This window comes from Monodon monoceros, unplaced genomic scaffold, assembly GCF_005190385.1.
Source record: "Monodon monoceros isolate NGI ecotype Baffin Bay Population unplaced genomic scaffold, NGI_Narwhal_1 Super_Scaffold_6, whole genome shotgun sequence".
Taxonomy (NCBI): domain Eukaryota; kingdom Metazoa; phylum Chordata; class Mammalia; order Artiodactyla; family Monodontidae; genus Monodon; species Monodon monoceros.
Window position 1 is genome coordinate 28,333,470 of NW_021703783.1, and position 17,894 is coordinate 28,351,363.

At 34.2% G+C, this 17,894-nt stretch overlaps 1 protein-coding gene across 6 annotated transcripts in view; it reads right to left on the reverse strand.

The window, feature by feature from the left end:
- Positions 1 to 17,894, reverse strand: part of KIF21A (kinesin family member 21A) — a 155,703-nt gene that overhangs the window by 54,565 nt on the left and 83,244 nt on the right. For 5 of the 6 annotated variants that reach the window (XM_029206385.1, XM_029206384.1, XM_029206386.1 and 2 more), the window contains exons 7-11: positions 16,346 to 16,461; positions 11,250 to 11,445; positions 10,652 to 10,841; positions 9,998 to 10,061; positions 4,721 to 4,924 (exon numbers count right to left, since the gene is read on the reverse strand). In XM_029206385.1, the coding sequence (XP_029062218.1) occupies positions 4,721 to 4,924; positions 9,998 to 10,061; positions 10,652 to 10,841; positions 11,250 to 11,445; positions 16,346 to 16,461 (770 nt within the window). The remainder of the gene's footprint in view (positions 1 to 4,720; positions 4,925 to 9,997; positions 10,062 to 10,651; positions 10,842 to 11,249; positions 11,446 to 16,345; positions 16,462 to 17,894) is intronic. The other variant, XM_029206387.1, reaches the window with a different exon arrangement.

Sequence of the window (17,894 nt, forward strand, 5' to 3'; positions counted from 1 at the left end):
ATGAGCTTGAAGACTTTAAAATAAATTTTAAAAGATATCATCAAAGGACAATACACAGTAAAAAGGCAATACATTTTGTATGAATAAAAAGTAAGAAAACAAGCAGCATTATATCTAAGAAGAGTATATATAGACTATCAGTTGAAATTATTCAGCAGTAAAATGTACAGTCTCAATTTATAAAGTTGATAAACAGTAAGAGTATTTGGATGCCATTGCTTTTTTTAACCTGAAATGGATCAATTTTCTCAGATTCCAAAAAAAAACCTACTTCCAATGATATCCTCTCTTCCTTGTAAACCTTTACAAAATACCTTTTTATGGCATCATTAAAAGAACTTCAAAAAGTAATGCCTTTATACCATAATATGAAAATACCATTAATACTACATACTAGGATACTAATTTTTAAACTTGTTTTCTATTTCAAATTACTACATGTGAACATCACTAAATCTAAAAAAAATTCTATTTCAAAATTATACATGAAATGGTATTATGGTCAAATGAATATGACTGTTATGATATCAGTGGAAAACTGTAATTTTATTAACTGAAAATTAATATCACTGTACTAATTACTAGACTACCGAAAGGATATATCTAAAGCAAAGGTAGCAATAAAATGGGAAATGTAGTACATTCCATTAGTAAGATTATTTTTCAACCAGCAAAGTATGAGAAAAACTATAAATATGTATTTAAAAGCTTTGACATTTAAAGAATATTCAATACACAGAATTGGGAATCTTTACTCAGTGGAATGTACTGAATACCAGTATCTCTCATGTAGACAAAAAGATAGATGTGCTAGGCTCTGATTAAGCATATAGCAATCTTGATATAGTACACTTCTGCCTGGATTCCAAAAAAAAATATTTTTTCAGAATCATCAGTATTTTAAAATGAAGAGATTGAGTCTTAGTTATGAATTATTTCATCAAGGCAGTTCTCATTTTAATTTTATAACATGATTTTTATTTGCTGGCCTGTGATTGTTTTTCCCAATCAACTTATATACTGCTATTGCAAGAAGAGACTAGCAATCTTTCTGAGAAAAAAATTCTGCAGAGTGATAGTCACCAGAGATCAAAATGTCCAGTAGAATGTCTAGAAAAGGGTAAGAAAAGCCATCGCCTAAGAAATCTCTGTGTTTCTAGAGTTTCAACCTGACACCACTAAATACAAATATAATGCAGTCTGATGAATGAGTGAATTTTTTATAATGCAAGTCATTTAAAGCTAGATATTCAAAAATATGGGGATCAATGTACGAATGGTAAATTTTCTTTATCCATATACACCAAAAAAAGTAAAAAAAAAAAAGTCTAATCTAGGCTTATACTGATGATAATGAGCTATAATGACTCAAAGGATATGGTTCCCTAGCAAAAAACCCAAATTTTCTATTTTCAGCATGAAATTTTGTTTACCTTGCACTAGAGAGCTATATTAAAACATATGGATAATGTGAGCTAATAAGTAGATAAACTTTAGATGCCTTCCCAATTGTCTCTTTAAAAAAACACTACAATCAATAGTTCCAAATGACAGTAGAGGGGCAGAGATATAAACTAATAATCTGATGCTTCTCCATAATTTAAAGGAGTTCAGTCTTTATTTCATTTAGTTCCATTTATAATACCTCTTCCACAGTTAAATGGGGGGGGGATGACAAATCTTGCTAACCTTTCTAACATTTGTGTAACTAAAGAAAATAGTCAATGTAGTCTATTCGATTATTCTTCCTTATTTTCTTACTACCTACACTTATGGATTCTTTTACATCTCAACAGAAAATAAGCACAGGAAGAAGAGCCAACCTTTAAACCACACGTCTTAGCAACTGGTTGTAGTTTAGATAAAGACTTTGACAAGAGGTTGAAAATCTCATGTAAAACAGGATTTATGGCATCCTCCTTGAACACAAATGTAGCTTCTGACATAAAAATGATACAGTTGCCACTCCACCAACCAACACTTAGTGTCAGAGGCCCTGTAGTCACTACAACCAAAGGCTAACAGCACAAAAACAAAGTAAATTAAAAGACATGGAGCTTCTAAAGAATTTGTGGATTCAGTGGGATAAACAGAAGTAGTTATGAGAACTGGGACAGCTGAGCAAAGCTGAACCCAAAGGCCAAACCCCAGATAGGTTTTGGAAACTGTCAACCAAAAGGGGTAACAAAAATCTTCCCTACACTATTTAATTTTTTTTCTTAATGAGGTTACTGCCCAAATTTTCAATAGTTGGATTAATGCTTCCTCTTTCAAAATTACAAATATCCCTAGAGGAATTTTATTAGTTATAAGTCATTTCCACTGGAATGAGTTCCTTTCTCTAGTCAGATGGCTTTGTTTCCAACTTTGAATTTGAGGAGATGAGAGAAGAAAGTAGATGATTTTGAAACTGGGAGTACTTCGGGCTAGGGAAGAATTACATGAGAACTGACCTCATAAGGGAGGAATGGATCAAGATAGCATGGGGACACAGAAGGTCAGTAGGTAGGAATAAGAGAGAATGGCTAAGGCGGAAATTCATATTTTCCCCCAAAGGTTGGTCTACATTCATGGAAGGGAAACAAAGTTTCTTTCCCCTATTTTCCTTTTCCTATTCCCTTTTGAATTGCTCTTACCACACTATAGAATGAGTAAATATCATTTCATGTGAGTGAGTTGGGAAACCTGGACATTATGTACTTGTAACACTTTCTAGAGAAAAATTAGTTCCAAGTTCCAAACGATTTTAAATTAACTTACTATATATGCAAGGTTGAGGTAGAACCAAATTTTGCAATGTTCTCTTTGATAAATAAAATAAGTAAATATGAGGCATGTAATACAACTTAACCAGAATCAATATATCCAAACAGAAGCTACTCCCTCCAGAGTTCCTGTAGAAGACTAATCACTAACTTCAGTAAAGCTGCTGTCATTCTAAACACTTTATTATGTTTTGTTTCAACAACAACTCTATTATTTTTTGTTTCAACTGTAGCAAACCCTTTGGCTAAAATGAGAGCTTACCAATATTTTTAAGAAAGGAATTTACATTACATGCAGCTAAAAGTTATTGGTGATAAATGAAATGCTTTATCAAGCTGAGTAAAATAGAACTATTTATCAGTCAAAAACCTTACAACCCTGCATTGTCACAGAAATAACCTGCATCAGAGGTATAAATTTAGGGTACCTATGATCACTATAAAAACATCAAAAGTGCCCAGGTTTCTATTGGGATCCCTATCTGTTTTTTATTATTCATACCCAACAGGTGATTATGGTAACATCTCTAAATTTACCTCAAAAGGAAAGAGCAGAATCAGTTCATGACCTTAAGAAATATACCCTTGCTTATCCTTACTTATTATTCATGAACACAAACCACCTACACCGTTAAAAACAAGTCATACCATTTCACATTTTGACCAACTACACAACTGAATTTTACAAATAAATGATAAGTCATGTGCTGAAGTCTCATTTTCATTTCCACAGTATGTTGGGTCAAACCAGTTTTGATAATTCTGTGAACACTGATACAGTTTTAATTGCCCTGCATAAGAACTAATCATTATATATTTCTTAATGCTACCATAATCAGCCATCCATGAGCAACATCTTTTAAGACATTAGTATCTTAAGAATGCAATTTCAATTGCAATGCCTCCTAACCATAGATGTGCAACTCCTTGTTTTAATTATTCTAATCAGTCCTTTTTAACTCAAGGACAAACAGCAGAATTAATTTGGAGAGTTTAAACCTCTAATAACTTTGGTCAACTGACTATTCAAAGAAGAAATGCTTGGTTGTCAAAATAAATTTCTAAATAAACTGAGCAAAGCAGCAGCTAGACTAAATGTCAATAGTAATTCTAAAAAGTGCACCTCCATAACAAGCTATTTGACAAATAAGATATCTTTTCCCCCTTTGGAATATCTAGCCAAAAATGCTTAAAATTAATTTGACTGGCATGTTCAAAATATATTCTACGTAAGTAATTTGACTGCACCATAGAATCAATATGTAAACATGTAAACAATTTATGAGGTTTTAACCACTCATAGATTACAAGTGGTCATATTTTAATTTTCCTCCTCTTCTTTGCATCCAGTTGATTTCAGAGGGAGATATTACCAGGATGCAAGGAAAAGGAAGCCTAGAACAGTGGTGAAAAGCTGAGTAACTCATTGTTGGAAGAGTCAGAAAGCCTGAAATAACATAAATAACTTTCACATAATCAAATTAGAGCCCGCAGAAAATACTTAAGAGACCAAATGATATTAAATGACAGTCTGATGAATTAGTTTAGCCTTTACTTAAACTAATCTAGACAGGAAGCAGAATATATCAATGAGACTATTTAATTGTATTAGAAAATGGAAAAAAAATGAAAATATTGAGTAATGGTGAACAAGCTTTGCAGAAAAGATGAATGGAATGCAAAAGCAGCTATTTGAAAAAATAATAAAATAATTTCTAATAGTAATTTTACCTTATAGTCTAAATAAAATTCACTACTATATTATTATAAATAAATAAATTTTTTTACATACAAGTAGAGATAAATCTTTAAAAGTATATAATTATAATTGTCACCTATGTTAAATGACATTTTATTTATTAATATACTTATGAGGCTATGTATACTCATTGCAATTGCAAATTAAAATAGCCTGAAAAGTAATTAGCAGTATAGCAGTGATTTTATAGCACTACCTTTTTTTCTTCTTCTTTTCTTTCCTTTTCAGCTTCTCTAAATCCTTCTTAGCTAGATCTATAATCTCAATGGTCTCTTTGTCTGAGGATACTATAGTAGGAGAGAAAGCTGATGATCCACTGAAGTATGGTGATCTTGCTGTGGCTCTTGTCAAGTTTTTTCGAAGGTTCTCATTCACTGCTTCACTTTCTAATAATTTTGCCCTAATGAATAAAAATACACTTAAGTTGGAAACATTTTATTATTGTGGTAAATAATACTTAACATAAAATTTACCTCCCTAACCATCTCTAAGTGTACAGTTCTACAGCACAAAGTACACCCACACTGTTGTGCAACCATTGCCACCATCTACCTTCAGAACTTTTTCATCTTCTCCAATTAAAACTCTGTACCCATTAAACACTAACTCCTCATTCCCCTCTCCTCCCAGTCCCTAGCAACCACCATTCTACCTTCCATCTCTGCAAACTTGACAACTCTAAGAATAAACAGGGAACATTTTAAATGAGTTGTTTTGCAAGCTAAAAAGTTTCCCAAAATGTATTTCAACATTGCTACAAGGTACGGCTTTTTTAACATATGTGTTCACAAACATTAGTGTTTAAGATATTTTAAAAATTTCCTGATCAAATAACTGTAAATTTGAAGTAACACTCTTAGTGCTCAAAAGTGCCAGTGATAATTAGATTACTTGCATTCTGGTCAATAGGCACTAGTTATCCTTGCTTTGTAAACTCATCTTTGAAACTTAAAATGTGCAAGCAGCATGGTTCCCTTCCTTCCTGTTCCTCATTCATCATGCTGTAATAACATTTCCAAATCTTTGTAAGGAATAGTTAGTCAAACTTGCCTCTAACTGGCTGAAAGATATCTGGCTCCTGAATATGGCATGGGAAAAGATGAAATCTCCAAGGAAACCCGAGTTTGATAATTAAAAACATTCTTTTGTTTGCTCAAGCGGTCCTCATAATGACAGGAAAATAATGTATGTGCTGTCAATAATAACACTGAATGATAAGATCCTAAAAGAGCCTGGATTCTTGAGACTACAAGGGATTCAGAGAGTCCTCTGGGCCAGTTCCTTTAGTCCATTTGATTTAAACCATAAAAGAACACAATTATCTACTTCAGTATAATAAATTTCCCAGGTCAATTTGGCACAAGGGTGATTGAGACAAGGTTATAAGGAGAAAATACTACCTACTATCTCTGTCTCAAAACTACATTACTAAGCACTTTTGCCATATGTTCAAATGTTTCAGAGGAAGTTGCTAGATTATTTGCAACTACTGAGCTCTAGAAGGCACAGTCAGCTGTGTTTTTACACTGCCTACCAAAATTATTCATGACACTGTTGAAATCAACTAGAGACAGAATATACACAAATCAGTGAATATGTTACAAATAAGTGTCCTATATATTCTTTAATGAAATTGTTTTACTTTATATTTGGTGTTGCAACAGTTACAATGTTTTAAAATCATTAAATAGCTGTGTACAAACTTTTAAGTTAAATGATTTCAAAATTATTTTAAAGAAAATTCTGAATATAATGCTGTCATTTTTTAATAAGAGGACAACCTAAGTATAAAAATGCAGCTTAATGATAAAAACTCAGTAAAAATTTACACTTTTCTATATTTTCAATATCTAGCACAAAGCCTGGGTACATAATAATGAATGTTAATAATGAATGAAGGGGACTTCCCTGGTGGCACAGTGGTTAGGAATCTGCCTGCCAATGCAGGGGACACGGGTTTGATCCCTGGTCCGGGAAGATCCCACATGCTGCGGAGCAACTAAGCCCATGAGCCACAACTACGGAGCCTGAGCTCTAGAGCCCGCACACCACAACTACTGAAGCCCACGTGCCTAGAGCCCGTGCTCCGCAGCAAGAGAAGCCACTGCAATGAGCAGCCCGCGCACCGCAATGAAGAGTAGCCCCGCTCGCCACAACTAGAGAAAATCCTGTGCGCAGCAACGAAAACCCAACGCGGCCAAAAATACAAATAATAAATAAATTAATTAATTTTTTTAAAAAGACCCTTTTAAAAAAATGAATGAAAATATAAATTAGCTATCAATTAATGACCTGTTTTTAATTGGCTCATTTATATAATAATCAGACAATCTGTGTTTGATTATTACCTGATTTTAAAAATCTGCATTTGGTAGGGGCATATTTTTAATGCTTCTTCCATCCTGGTGCTAATAAAGGCTGAAACCTTTAGGGCTCACCTCCAACTCCACCAACCCCACACTACATTAGTAGATCCTGCTTTTTGTATGGGCTGTAGAGATAACATCTCTCTCTTTGCCTCTCCTTCTCTTCCTACTCACCCAATCACACACTTGCTGCTGTCTGCATTTCATTGAATAGGAGACCAAGCAGTGAGGCATGAGGGGAAGTACACAGACTTCCTTGGGAAGGAATAACCTGAGGCTTGCATCTCAGCCTTTTCACTTACTGAATATCATCTCAGCTTTTTCACTCACAGAATCTCTAAATCCTTCATTAAATGGAGATGAAAATATATACTTCCCTAGGACGGTTATGAGGATGATGATACAATGAATTTAAAACTCACCTAATAATGTTTTTAACAAATAATAACTATTCTTATCAAAAAGTTGGAAACAATATAATTATCTAACAGTAGGGGATTGGATAAATAAATCAATTACAACCCATGAGACAGTACTCATGGAGCCATGCAAAAACCATGTTAGAAAAATATTTAATAACATTAAAAAATGATCCTAATATCTTGTCACATTTCAAAGAATAGATAGCAAAGCAATACATACACCCCGATACAAATTTTGCTAAAGTATGCATTGAAAAATTATTGAAGAGATACACCAAAATGTTAACATCAGTTCTTGGAATGGTGAGAATATGGGTGATTTTAACTTTTTAAAAACTTTCCTATATTTTCAGAAATTTCTACAAAAATTTTGAACTCCAGAAAACTAAGATTAATTAGTGACTATTATCATTTCACAACAAATAATGTGATGTGTAAATTTATTAAAAGGTAACTAGTATTATTTTATAATTAAAATGATAAGACTTAAAATATAAACATTCCCATGTAGCAATACATTTACATAATTTACATTAAGTTTAAGTAGCTGTGAATGAATGTCTTCCTAAGAGAAAGTATTGATTAAAATATGGATTGGAGTAGAATTTTGTAGATGAAACAGAATGTGAGAACTTGCCTAAATAATAATATGTTAGACCTTTATAGTATTTTTCAATTTAATAGTTTTTACATCCTGTTCTTTTATTTGAGCCCCATAATAACTCTTTGAGACTAGCAGGTATTACCTCATTCTTACAGATAAACACTAAAGATCAAAGAGTTAGGTAATTTGCCCAAGGTCACATACTTAATAAACAGAAGCTTAAAAATTTCAATGCAGGTAATTCAATTTAAATTCAAAGATCATTTATGTTTATCCCATATGTAAATTATTTTTATATTATAAATTACAGTCCCGAGATCTGAGAAGACTACACTTTATGAATGGGACAAACTGAATAAAAGAGCCAAAAAGCTATTAACCTATACCACGAAAGATTTGATCACTGACTGAACTCAAGGCCTAAGAGTCATCATTGTTCTCTAGATGGCTTAAAGAATAGTCTTAACTCAAGAACTTGAAGAAGAAAGATATTAGATGCTCCTTTTAGCTACTAGAAGGAATGGAAATGATTCAGTTTTCTAGGAAATAATGACACTAGTCAAGCCATTCACCAAATAATGAGATCAAGCTTAGATATGGTCTTAGAATAACATGATGGAAGAGAGGAAATCAAGCCCAAGAACCAGAGTATGGAATCAGCCTTAACAATTGACCAGTGCCAAGAAAATAAAAAAAGATAAAAAGAAGCAGACTAGGAGCAGGAAAAGAATCTTTAGGAACTAAAAGACAGAGATATTAGTTTTGTCTGAAGGAATGGTAAAGATGGGGTCTACAGAGTCAGGAAACACAGGAGACTGGTCAGAGGACAAGTTTTTGGCAGTAGGCAGGAAAGAGCACTGCCAACACAAGATGGAAACTGCAAGTCCAGTTTGGCAGCTGACCAGAACTACAACCTAAGGTCCCAAAGGTCTCCATCAAAAAGGTAAAGTCTGGAAATATATAAACAGAATAAAAGTAACAGTTATTTGAGTAACTTTATCTATTGCTACATCAGATGTTTTCTCACTGGTTTTTACTTTTTGAAGCTTTTAAGGGAGCTGGTGTGCCTTACGGAGGCAGAAACAGTAGAAACACTACTCATCTCTGTTTAAGAATCTCTAGAATAGCCAGAGGAAGAGAGAGGGAAATAGAACACAAATACAAGACAGAGAATTGTTAGGGTAGCTGTGAAAGATAATCTCTCACTTGGTTATTTTCTGCAAATGGATAACAGAAGTGAGATCTGAGCTATTTAGATGCTCCCAATGGAGCTGACTGTAGTTCTACTTAAAGAGAAAGCAGCTCAGCCATCAGGGCAAACCATGGAACCTGAAAATATTATAGAAATGATGAGTGTCCTTGATCTACTTTCTGACCCCAATTCTTCCAGTCTGTGCTCAGTGGTCCCCTCCACATTCCCACACCTGGCATGGGTGTTCTATTTACTGATTTCTGTCATTCCATTTACTACATGTGACTATTTATGTAAGTTGACCCACCTAGACTGTGAACTCTTTGTTTATGTCATACTTGTTCAGTCCATGGCATGATGCTTGGCATACAGTGAGTATTTGCAATATGTGTGTGAAATGTGGGTGATGAATGAGCCTTTGTATATACCACAGAGGCAGGCAAATTGGTAGGGATGCAATGACTCACACATATAGAATAGCTGAAGAAGTATAAGGGAACAGGAGTAATGGGAGATTTTAAAAATTAGAGATGACTTATTGATGTTGACCATTCCCAAATGGTGGGTGAAGAGGCACAGGGAGGTAACTTCATCGACACCAATTATGCCTGTTGTTATATGAGGTTAGGTAAGCTTCCAATTAAGGGTATAACAACAAGAGCAGGAGGATAACCCAGGAAGATAATGTGGGAAGAGGAAAGTAGTTTGTGACATTATGTTCCCGTATGTTCCGTTATGGGCAAGTACCTATTCCCCTAAAGTTAACCTGACCAAAGGGCTGAAATATCACTGTGAATAGTTACTACAAAATAAGCCCAAAAAATAGCAATAATACTTCACTGCAAAACCCAAAATACATGCATTATATATTACAGAACGTGAACTGTACCTGAGATCTTCAATTTCTTTAATATAATTGTGAATCATATTACTAATCTCCTCATTCCCTTCACCTGCAAGATAAAATAAGGAAAGGGGGAGAGGGATAAATTGGGAGATTGGAATTGACACACACACACTACTATATATAAAAACAGATAACTACTAAGAACCTACTGTATAGCACAGGGAACTCTACTCAATACTCTGTAATGACCTATATGGGACAAGAACCTAAAAAAGAGTGAATATATGTATATGTATAACTGATTCACTTTGCTGTACAGCAGAAAGTAACATTGTAAATCAACTATACTCCAATAAAAATTAATTAAAAAAAGAATTTCCTTTAAAATTCAACAGAACAGAATGAGAGAAAAAACAAAGTTATAGAAACAAACAATAATGCTTTGAAACATAATTTAAACAGCAAATTTCCTGCCCTTAATTACATGAGCAGAAAGTAAGATAATATGATGAAGCATAGGGCATATTTTGTTTCTGTAAGAATGTATTATTTACAAATTAAGTATTAACTTAAAATCACAGATTGTATACAGAGATTGACTTTTTCACTTCAAATATTCCACAAAGTTAACAAACATGAAGAATATTTCCTGCTCTCCAAAAGTAATCCCTTACTCATCCCACCCTACACACATACCTGCTCTGGCAAGAACTTGGTTGGCCTGATCACTAACAAGCTGTGTGATTCTGGTCCTCAATACATCAACCGTCTCTTGCATGGCTTTAATTCTTACACGCAGGTTGTTATTTTCAGTCTGTAGCATAGCATTCTCATGAAACATATCATTGATGCTTTCCACACCCTCCTCGTCGATTATTCTTTTACCCTAGAAAAGAAAAATATTTCCCTGTTGATTGAGAAGTTTTAAATACACAAGAGTTTTATTAAAGGATACTGCAGGATTATGCAATTCTACAACCAAGAGCACTTTTGTCTTAACAGCTTCAAGGCAAGAGATCCTTTTCCCTCTACTACATCTCTCCTTTGAGCATTTGTCACTAAAGAATCTGACTGGGAAGGAAGTATTTTGAAACAAGAGGCTGGTCAGGTTGTCAGACTGAACATTATTAAAGGCTACCCACACATAAAACTAGAGAATTCTACCTCCAAAAGGAAAGATGCCACCACTATGACCAAGAGACTCCAGAGACATATATGTGCAAGCCATCACAAAAAGGTATCACTGTGTACACAAAATGTATCACAAAATGCAAAGTCAAAACCATTAGCTTACTGTTTTGTACTCCATAAGCTCCATCTGAAGTCGTGTGATCTCACTACGGAGAGCATTGATCTGCTGACTAGCTCTGTCCTGATTGACCATCACCTTATTCTTGATATTTCTAGCTCGATTGGCATATTTCAGGGTATTTAAAGTTTCCATAAAATCTCTGTCTGAAGGGCTGACACATGCTATCATGATTGTTTGGCTGAAAGTTACAAAAAATAATTAGGTTTACAGATAAAAGCAAATAAAACACTGAAATAATCATTTTAAAATTCCCGCCTTTTGAATAATATCTCTCCTTCGAGATACCAAAAGATTGACATTACTAACTTAAAAATAAAAGCAAATTTATAAGCCCCAATGCTTTAAGACTATCTTAAGGAAAAAGATTTTGTTTGCTTGGCTAAAACTGGGGAAAATTAATTTATATTATCCTTTTTTGACTCATAATACCATATACTCATAATACAAGTGCATATATTTCTCACCTCTTTAAAAAATTTTTTGAAGCAATATACACAGAATAATTCTAAAATTTAATCTATCTATAATATGACATGTTGAAATTCAAAAATCATTGCTTTCATTATCTTCTTAATATTTCAGGATTTTTTTTTTTAATTTTTATTTATTTTTGGCTGCTTTGGTTCTTCGTTGCTGTGCACAGGCTTTCTCTAGTTGTGGCAAGCTGGGGGCTACTCTTCCATTCGTGCACAGGCTTCTCATTGCGGTGGCTTCTCTTGTTGCAGAGCACGGGCTCTAGGCATAAGGGCTTCCGTAGTTGCAGCACGCAGGCTCAGTAGTTGTGGCACGCAGGCTCAGTAGTTGTGGCATGAGGGCTCTAGAGCGCAGGCTCAGTAGTTGTGGCACATGGGTAGTTGCTCCACAGCATGTGGGATCTTCCCGGACAAGGGCTTTAACCTGTGTCCCCTGCACTGGCAGGCGGATTCTTAACCACTGTGCCCCCAGGGAAGTCCCTATTTTAGGATTTAAATTTTTTCTTTTTATTTAATCACTTGCATCCTGATTTTTTATTTCAGCAAAAAGTTTTACACAAAATCCTATCACTTGATCAAGAAAAGTATTTAGTATATCCATATGTTTCACAATATGAAACGTCATTTGTGATTGAGTGGTCAAAGTTCCAGAGTTTCTGGCTAGATTACATAGGAAAACTGGGAAACATTATTTTATCATCATGATGAATTGCTTTGCCAACCAAAGAATAGGATAATAAAATGCTTATTATGCCTAAGCTATTTCTGTCAATGAAAAAGATGTGGAGAGTCTAATGGGCACTTGCACACTAACAGTTAAGGAGCTAATTTACCCACCCTGGTAGGAAATTTATACCTATCAATTCTAATCTATAGCCTCCTAGCTTCCTGCTTTCACTCCTGCCTTCTCCCAATAATCTCAACACAGCACTCATAGTAACACTTTTATTTTCTTCTTATTATTTTTTTTTAGTATTGTCAAGCTTTATTTTTACTCATTTTAGATGTGTAGTAATGTCTCATTTTTTTTAATTTTTAAAATTTTTACACAATTTTTAAAGGTTACTTTCCATTTACAGTTATTACAAAATATTGGCTATATTCCTCATGTTGTACAATATATCCTTGAGCCTATCTTACATCCAACGGTTTGTACCTCCCACTCCCCCACCTCTATATTGCCCCTCCCCGCCACTGGTAACCACTAGTTTGTTCTCTATACCTGTGAGTCTGCTTCTTTTTTGTTATATTCACAGTTTGTTGTATTTTTTAGATTCCACATATAAGTGATATCATACAGTATTTGTCTTTCTCTGTCTAACTTATTTCACTTAGCATAATGCCCTTCATAGCAACCCTTTTAAAAGGGGTCCCATTCCACCTATCTTTATTCCTTTGTGAACTCTTGCTCATCCTTATTTACCCTTACTTTTACTATTATTCAAGATTCAACTCAGAAATCATCTAGTCCAAGAATCCAACCCTGAGTTTGGCTGTACTCCTTTCTCTCTGCTTCCTCATACCCTTTGCATACCTCTTTTTTGTTGATTATGATTATATTGAAATTTTATAGATCCAAACTCTTAGATACTAAAATCCTAGAGGACAAGGATCATCAAATATTTTTTATTCATCAGACTACTTTGTACAACACAGTATTTGGAACATATTAGGTCATTACTATTTGTTTGTGTTACTTGGAACATATTAGATCCCTAATAATTGTTTGTATGTCATGCGTATATTATATTTATTTATTTGAAGTCAGAAGTTAAGATAATTCATGCATCTCTGTTGATGAAGAAGATAAGGTAATCCAGTGAGAGTGATGATTATGGATACTGATTAGAGGATAGGACTACTCAAAATGTTATCCCCAGTCCAGTGCCAGTCTGGCAGATTCATGACAAGTATAGAAATTGACAGTAAGCATTTTGGCAACTTTTACAACATTTGAGCTTGCTGTAATCAATGAACTCATTTCACTGAATACAGTATAGACCAGTTCAAGTATTTCCAAACTCACATAATGGGACAAGCTGAGTATAGTCATGTTCAATATCAAGCCACGACAACTGGGAAGTGGGAAGGAGGAGAACTCTCCCTTATTAAAAATATTTTGAGAAGTATTGGGATCAAGTGCTTAAGAAGAATAGTGAAATCAGGAATGAGAGGAGCTAAGACCTACTGTATAGGAAAAAGGTCACATATTAAAACCCAAATGATACAAATTTCAAGAATAGTTATGGGGCTTCCCTGGTGGTGCAGTGGTTGAAAGTCTGCCTGCCGATGCAGCGGACACGGGTTCGAGCCTTGGTCCGGGAGGATCCCGCATGCCGCGCAGCGGCTGGGCCCGTGAGCCACGGCTACTGAGCCTGCGCATCTGGAGCCTGTGCTGCGCAGCAAGAGAGGCCGCGACAGTGAGAGCCCCGCGCACCGCGATGAAGAGTGGCCCCCGCTTGCCACAACTAGAGAAAGCCCTCGCACAGAAACGAAGACCCAACACAGCCAAAAATAAATAAATAAATTTATTTTAAAAAAAAAGAATAGATATGTTTATGAAAAAAATTTTTTTAATGAAAGTTGTTTATTTTTATATAAAACCATAACTCTATCTTAAAGGAAACCATATAATTTAAATATATTAGGGAGTTCCCTGGTGGTCTAACAGTTAGGATTCGGCACTTTCACTGCTGTGGCCCGGGTTCAGTCCCTGGCTGGGGAACTGAGATCCCACAAGCCATGCAGTATGGCCAAAATAAACAAACAAATAAATAAAGTTATTTATCTTATATATTGTTATATCATATTATGTTACACATTAGGGGGGAAATACATCACAATGTTAACAATAGTTACTTACAAGTAATAGAAATACAGTTGATTTTTATCATGTTTTATATTTTCTGTATTTTTCCATATTTTTGCTATAAACTTTTTAAAATGTTACATTAAACATTATAAATGTATAAAAGCCAGTTTTGTTTTTTAAAAAATCACCAAACTGTACACATAAATATATGCAGCTTGTTTCCACAAATACTTTTGATTTAATTTTTCTTTTAAGAGAAATTTGTACAAACATCACAACATGAAGGAATTTTGTTTTCCAATGCTTATACAAAGTTTAATGCTTTTGAACTAGGCGTTCAATCTCACAATTTTAAGCAGGAATTGAGGGTCACTGAGAATAAGAGGCGTTACCACTAGATAGGAAATGGGTGAGGAACATCTGAGACTCTTTAGCTATAGCTTAGATAAAACTCAAGAGGAATTCAAAACCCACAGTGCAAATATCTTAGATTGTTACAGGGCAAGCAAACTCTCAGAAGTACTGAAGTATTCAAAAGTATTGACACTTGTAAAGGGAAGATGTTTACTATCTCTGCTTTGTTTATAAGACAAAGCTGTATTATAAAGCTAAGAAATAAACACAGGAAAAGGCTACAATTTAGCAAACTTTAAAAATTTATTTTTGGCTTAAAAAACAAAAATTTTTGTCCTGTTATAATAAAAGCCAGATTGATACTGAAGGTCAGAATGAAAATATAGACCAGAAGTAAGAAATATGTAACAGTGGAAGCAATACAAAGGATATGCTAGAAGACAGCTGAGTTAAGACAATGGCAATATTATATGAAAAGAAGGAATATAAAAATGATACTCTTGAATTCTATAAAACAAAACTTTATTTCTAAATCCATCCAACTTCAGACCTAAATAAACTTAACATTATCAAAATTCTTTGAATAATAGTTGTTCAAAAAGAAAGTTTGCAAGTTTAATTTTACAGCATCTAATGATCATTTTACAGCACCTAATGATCATTTTATAGCATCAGTAAACATGATGTTAGACCGTTGAAAACACTGTAAAATAGATTCACTGTAGTTGTGTGTAACTTGTTGAACTGTGCTATGATTGAATTTAAATGCCAAAAAAGTTACCATTTTTAAAGCCAACATTCTGATGCTTATAAAAAGGAATGCATTACCAAAAGAATACATTTAGCTGATGAAACATATCAGGATGATGCAAAGTACAGAAAAGGAGGAATATCAGTGATTCTGGCAAAGTGAATAACCAGCAATCACCCTATATTTCATTCAATTAACATTTTTAAATTTTTTCTCAGATGTAAAAAAATGTTTAATTTTTAGGAGACTTTGTAAAGAAAATGAGTAATATTTAAATTACTTTTTAATTACTTAGAAGACAGCATTTACTTTTCAACAAAATTTTATTAGGCATCAACTATGTGCCAAGCACTTAAAACTGAAACAATGGTATAGAGAAAGAGCACATGCCAAGGATTTCATTTATAAGCTAAGTGACTGAATAAATTACTTAACCTCTCTGGATTTCAATTTCCTTATCTATAAAATAGGAATAATAACACCTACCTCAAGAGGTGTTATAAGAAATATGTGAAATAACAACATGCAAAAGCACTCACACATTTGAGGCACTTAATAATTATTAGTTCCTCATCCTATTAATTTGCTTTACAGTAAAAACAGTTCTTATAAATCACTTTACAAACTTATTTTTAAAATAATGAATAACTGAAATTCAGGAATATGGAGGATAAACACTTATGCATACCTATTACCCCCAAGAGAATCCTGTAGTAGTCTTGTCAGCTTAGAATCTCTATAGGGAACATGCGTGGCCCTCTTGCTCTTGTCTCCCAATGCACTTATTACATTGCCAAGTGCCAACTAAAAGAAAGAGAGAGAAAAAAAATTATAAAAATGTACTAATTATAACACTTTTAAATAATGAAACCTTATAGAAAATAATATGAAGCCATGGCAGAATTGAGAACATTTGTGTTTGGTTTTGTTTTACATTTGTATTTTCAAATATAAAGTAAACTTGGAGCTTTCCACATAACTACTAAAAACTGACACCACTCAAAATTTAATGCTATATATATACCCATAATTCACAAATACTTAAACTTCTATGCAGAGATTTTCTTTAGAAATAGAAATGTTATAAGATTGATGACTTCTGACCATTCCTAGTATTACCAGAGCATCATGTTGTACACCCCACAAAACTGCCAATTCATGTTGCAAATTCTTCTCTTCAATTCATTGAAGAAACAAATTGTTCGCTAGTTTAACAGTTGCATAAACTTTCTTGTTGTACTATAGCTTCCTCATGGGAAAACAAAATTTCCTTTAACCACAATAAAAATATCAGTATGATATCTCTGAATATGGCATTCCTAATGCAAGTATAGCCGCACTTAGAAATTCAATGAATCTATGTGCTAAGCATCCAATATTTTAAAAAACTAAGTCAAATTACGGAACTATTTAGTCACTCCTCCTGCCACCCCCTACTGCTTTTCCTACTGTCACTGAACCAGCACCTACAGCATAAGCATTTTCCTGAATGCTGGTTGCACTCGCCTTCAGTAATGCAAAACCATGTCTTTGTTAGAGCCAATGGATCCTGCAGCGAGTGCATCAGCAGCACACTGTGTCTTAGTCCCCCTTTTCCAGAGTCTGCAGTTTTAACCACTGGCCACACTGAATGAACCTCTACCACGTGTCTGAACATGCTTCAATAGCCTGAACTGGAAAACAGAGCAATGGCTTTTGTCTTTTCCAGACAGCACAAATGTAAATACCACCATGATTTTACCTCCTAAGAAACTCAAAACAATACACAAAGTCGAGGATCCTGGTCGCTCACTCCTTTTAACACATGTTCAACTGTATGGTGGGAGCATCAAGATGGGTAGTTGGGAAGGCTGGCTCTCTCTAATCAGTCTCAGTTGATAATTCCCCCACAGAAGGGTTGCAATCATATGAAAGTAAATATTGGGCAATAAACAAAAAAATGACCATATGCTTGGAGCTCCTGCTCTAGGAAGAAAGGGAGGGAAGCAAAGCAGAAAACACCTGTCCTGATGCTGTCAGCATCACAGAAATTTAGGATGCCATTACTTTTAAGCAGGAACAAAGAACCAACTTTTTAATGAAATCAATAGGAAGAAAAGATTAATTACATAAAAATTTGGTTCTAAAACATTTTCTTCCATATAATAGAAGCTTTAGGCTAACTCAAACACAAGGTGTTTTCCAATCAAAAACACCACTAGATGGCATGGTATTAAAGTTAATTCCTAATACAATCT